Here is a 5,180-nt window from a genome sequence, read left to right as displayed (position 1 = left end):
GGGGAAGTAGGAAGATAAGGACACCCACTCACGACAACCAGGGGGGCAGCCCACGAAGCAATCGAAGGGGGCTTGTATTTCCATAAGAGACCCGGACCAAGGGACAGAGATTAAAACCCACCAGGAGGGGGCCAGATGACCGAAGGCAGGAGTAAAGTCAAAATACCACCGACGAAGGAACTAAATCCCAGGGGCGAAAAAACAGGAGCAAATACAAGCTGCAATGGGGGAAGCCCAAGGGCAGTTAGAATATCTGGAGTCATATGATTGGCAGGGACAAACTGACCCCACCCAGAAAACGGAGGCCTACCCGGGACCCTAGCAACCACCAACCAGCAGGGCGCCCCATTGATTAGGAACAGCTGAACGAAATTAGTTTTGAATAGGTCAAGACAGGGAGGAACAGCGAAAGTCAGGAGCTTCGGCGTCAATGGAGGAATTAAAACTGAGAGATCAGAGCTCTTCATACAACAGCAGAACCGCGCGTCAAGGACCCCAAGGCTGTGACGAAGATGCCAACCTCTATTGTTACCGAAGCCTCAAACAGCATTCTGTTGCCGTGAAAGGCTTCTTAGGAAGACTAGGAAAAATCCTAACCAACCAATATCAGGGTCCCAAGTGGGCCGAAATAACAAGGACCCCCCAGGCTGTATACAGGAAAGTGCAAACAAAAGAGGCAGAGAGCATTAGTTGGAAGCCTATTCTGGATTGCATAGTGGATAAGATTTTACGACTCCCAAGCTTGAGTATCAAAACAGAGGGAAGAAATAAAGAAGTCTGGAAACAAGCCAACTGGGAGAAGCTGATAAAAGATGGGACGGGGGCTTACTGGGGGGGCACGGCGAAGTTACAGAACTTCATCTCAGCCGTAATGTGTATAGTGGGTGCAATATTGACTGAGAAGGATAAAACCAACCCCAAAAATGAGCAGCTGAGAAGCAGGTGTGGCCAAGTGTATGAGTCGGTGAAGATAGATTTGGAGATAATTGAGGAAGGCATAAGCGAAACAAGCATAAGATCGCATCAGGAGTTTTTGGAAAAGATTAGGGAGGTAGAGAAAAGCGAAGAAACAAAATTGGATGGGTTGGGATTTCTGTTGGCTGTGGCCTATGGAGTTTCGACATGTTGTGACTACAGCAGGGGTCTGACCCTTGGAAGATTAATTAACAAAGGAAAGTGGACCTTGGGCAGCCTATCCCCGTGCTATTTTGACGGGTCAACATTAAATTGTGGGGGAGGAGACAAGTCAAAGGAGGACAAGAAAGTGAATATCTGGGCACAGGGAGACCAGTTATTAGCAAAAGCACAGAATCGTGAAGCTGCGGCGGCACTAACTCTGAAAGCAGGCCCAAGTGGAGAACACCTCAAGGTACTGAAGTCCAGTTATCAAGCACCTGATTCCAGCAGGCTGCACTCACAGTCTAAGGGAGGCTCCTCGGCTATAGGGCAGAGAAAAGATCTAGACAACAACAACAAACAGGCCGAGAAAGGACTAAATGAAGAGAAGCCCAAAGTCGAATCCAGCACTGAAACAAGGCGTCTCCAGGGAGACTCAGACGCCGCCACTCCCCAACCCAACCTGACAGGTCAAGCGGCGAGTGCAGGAACTCAGGGGGGGCTAACGGGGGATCAGGAGGGTAGCCTACCCCCTACCGGCAATGAGCAACCTCAGTTAACAGGAGGGGATGCAGCGGTCTCGGCCTCCTCGAAGGATCACTCGAAACAAGAGTCAGAGACCAACGAGTCAGGAGGGAAAGGAGCTGAGACAACAGTAACGGACAGCGGTCTACCAGGGATGGAAGCGGGCTTAAAGGAAGAAGATACAAACAATAGTATTGGTTTAGGGGTGGGAGTGACGTTGGGAGTTCTCCTGGGGGTGATGAGTATATACGGACTCTGGAGGGTAATGTTTAGGGCCCCGCGTAAGGCGAGGGGGGGCCTCATAGCCGGGACACGTCGGTGGGGTGTAGGGTATAGTCGAGGATAGTTCGGGGAAGCGACCTCAGCAGGAGAAGCCAGTTCCCGGGAGAAAAAGGGGGGGATTGACGGGGTGGGGGTTCCATATCTGGGATTATTCCAATACTCCAAGGAAGCCACTCTCAGGGGGGAAGTGTTGAGTTAGGTTTAGGCACGACCGGACAGAGACATGGTTGCGCCACGGGGGAACTTGGGGGACGATGGGCGCGTAGGATTAGGGTGGGGGGTCTGCTTCAGGTTTAGCTCTTAATGTTGACGTCTTAGGTTTCCGGGTTGGTGTGTAGGATTTATGGTTCAGAGTTGGGTTTTCTGAGTTCGGGGTTTATGGTCTGACAATTTGGAGTTCAGGGATTAAGGGTTCAGCATTAGTTGGTTAGCGTTTAGGGGTTAGGGGATTGGGTTCAAGGATTAGGATTGACAATCAGGGGTAGGTGGTTCGGGGTTCCTTTCAGGGTTTGGCGTCTATTCTCTATCGTTTATGATTCGTGGTGTAGTGTTCAGGATTTAAATTTTAGGTTCATTCTTAGGTCTAAGGGCTCGGGGTTTACGCTTGAGGTATATCTTTCAGGCTTTAGGGCATATGAGCCGGGTTTTAGGGGTTTAGGCTTCAGATTTAAGGATTTAGGTTTGGTTTATAGTTCAAGTCTTAGGTTTAGGCTTTAGTCCTAGGTTGGGGGATTAGGATTGAGGGTCAGGTTCAGCTTTGCGCTTCAGGTCCTAGGGCTTAGGTTTCATGGATTCAGGGGTAGGGATTCAGGTTTCCGGGTTTCGGGTTGATGTTGCAGGCTTAGGGTTGCTGGCTTATGTTTCAGGGTTTGGGGTTGGGGTCTTGGGTTTAGGTTTATGATCCAGGCATTCAGGGTTCAGGGTTCAGCGTTTAGGTTCTAGGGTTCAGGATTTAGGGTTTAGGGTTCAGGGTTTAGGGCTCTTGGTTCAGGGTTCAGGTTTCACGGTTTAGGGTCTAGTATTTATGGTTTAGTTTTTACGGTTTAGGGTTTCTGGATTTCTGGGGTTAGGTTTCATCCTTCAGATTTAGGGTTCAGGGTTTAAGTTTATGCTTTAGTATTTAGGGTCACGGTTTTGGGTTCAGCTTTCCAGGGTTCAGGTCTTAGTCTTAGGCTTTACGTCTCTGTTTAGGGTTCAGGGGTCAGGTTTCCAGGGGTCATGTGCTAATGTCCAAATTTCAGAGGTGATGTGGTAGTGTCCATGGTTCACGTCTGGCTTTCTGTTTCTAGTTTCCAGGTCTGTGTTGTCATTGGTCATGTTTTAGAGTTGAGCACGTCTGCTCTATCGGTCAGGTTCCACTTTTGAGGCTAAATCGGATGTGATTCAGGCGCCTCTGCTTAATCTTTAGGCTTCGGGCTCCATGTGTTAGTTTTATGAGGTAGGCAGTTTGTCTTATTGTTGATGTTTAGGCGTGCCTGTCCAAAGTCGAGTTTGGTGGGATGAGGTATGCTCTTCCCTCGTTATGTTAGGCTTCTAGGGTTTAGTCCCTATGGTCCCTCGTGTATTCTCTTAGGTGTAGGGACTACATTGACGCCTTCTGCCTTATGGGGTTATGTTGGTTGTTTTTGGCACTTAGAGTTGATGGGTTTTGTCGTAATCTGTTGCGTTTTTTTCCTTGCCTTCGTTTCTTTTTTTTTTATAGTGCATTCGTCTGGACTTCGAGGTTACGCGGCTAGTGTTGGTGGTTTCCGTTTTATTTGTTAGGTTTTAATGTTCAGGTGGTAGCTGCTGCGTTTAGGTTCAGTAGTTACCTGTCAGCTATTAGTTTTCTCTCTTAGGGCTATATGGTTTAAGCTGTATGCTTATTGCTCAGGGCGCTTAGTTCTGGGGGTCAGACTTAGATTCCTGGTGAGGGAGTAGGCCTCATTCTCTAGTGTCTTGTTCATAGGGTCTACGTTCCAGATATTAGATTTATGCATGTAGTGGTCATTTTTCATGGATTTGGTTGTATTTCCCTTTGTTTAGAGTTCAGGGTGGGGGGTTGAGGCCCTATTTTCCCAGAGTTGTTGTCGCGTCTTTAATTCTATAGGCTGTATTGTTCCCCTTTTATGGCGTAGTGTCTAACGCTTTTGATTTGGAGGTTATTCTTCCTCTTTTATTATCCACTTGTTAGTGTTCAGTCTTAGGGTGTATCTCGTAGTTCTTACGCCTACTCTTCCTCTTTTGGTTTGTCTTGCTCAGAACCTACGGTTTCTTTTTTAATATTTAGGCGTCATCATCTAGTATACACGTGTTAACCCCTAGTGCTCAGACTCTTCCTTCTAATTTTCGTCTGTTGGGTTGCTTCTCTTCTTGCCTTTTCGTTATTAGTCGGTTCCATAATTCGTATTCCTTAGGCTTTGTTGATCAGTCGGTCCCTCTACCTCCAGTTTTCATTCTCTACGGTTCCTTTATCTCCTCTAAGGTTTCAGGTGTTCTTTACCTGTCTTCCTATAACCTCTTTGTTGTATTCTTGAGTAGGCTTTGCATTTATTTCACCTGTCCGGCTATCTGTGATATGTAACCCCCTTTAGTGCTCAGGCTTGAGGCTTCATACTGTATTCTTTAGCGGTTATGGGGAGTCTTTACATTTAGCCTCTGTTTTTCATTTGTGATCCGTTGTCATCCAAGACGGATTGTTGGAGCTCCCCCTTTAAGTCTAGTATTGCTGAGATATGGTTCTTCTTGTTTTTTGGTAGCTTCTCCGTTCCAATTGCTACTCGTCCAATTTTATTTCCTCGATTTGGTTTTGAGGACTGAGTTTTTGCTGTTTAAACCTTGGGTTCTTTGTTCTCACAGGGTCTCTCAAGCCTCCTGTTCCTCTACGCCTCATGAGTAGGGTTTTTTTTGGTGTTTTTTTTTGCCTGGTGATGATTTTTTAGGGAGTGATGAGAATTGATCTTACGTATCAAAATGAATTGGCCTTTATAATTCCTTGATCTTAGTTTTTACTAAAAAATAACTACCAATACAGTAAGTGAGGAAGCCTTCATACTTACATAGGTATGCACTCCTGGAGGAATTAGAAATAATTCCTTTATTCTTTAATGAGATTACAGCTACTGATTCCTAATAAGCCACATAATATCTCTAATATCTTAAAAAAACAAAATAAAATAAAAGGAGCACATAAGCTAATTTGAATTCGTCAATAGTAGCCCTTGAAATAATCATGGAGGATTTTTGGCATCACCGGAAGACAATTATATATACGTCCT

The 5,180-nt window shown here is 46.1% G+C and overlaps 1 protein-coding gene across 1 annotated transcript; it reads left to right on the top strand.

Annotated features, from left to right (window-relative positions):
- Nucleotides 1-430: 430 nt before the first annotated feature.
- Nucleotides 431-1,987, top strand: C922_05629 (hypothetical protein; the record flags this gene model as incomplete). The annotated part of the gene is made up of 1 exon (XM_008821200.1): nt 431-1,987. The coding sequence occupies one exon, from the start codon at nt 431-433 to the stop codon at nt 1,985-1,987; it is 1,557 nt and encodes a 518-aa protein (XP_008819422.1).
- Nucleotides 1,988-5,180: the final 3,193 nt, after the last annotated feature.

This window comes from Plasmodium inui (assembly GCF_000524495.1).
Source record: "Plasmodium inui San Antonio 1 unplaced genomic scaffold supercont1.115, whole genome shotgun sequence".
Taxonomy (NCBI): domain Eukaryota; phylum Apicomplexa; class Aconoidasida; order Haemosporida; family Plasmodiidae; genus Plasmodium; species Plasmodium inui.
The sequence above is the reverse complement of the archived record's forward strand: the minus strand, read 5'-3'. Positions and strand labels throughout refer to the sequence as shown.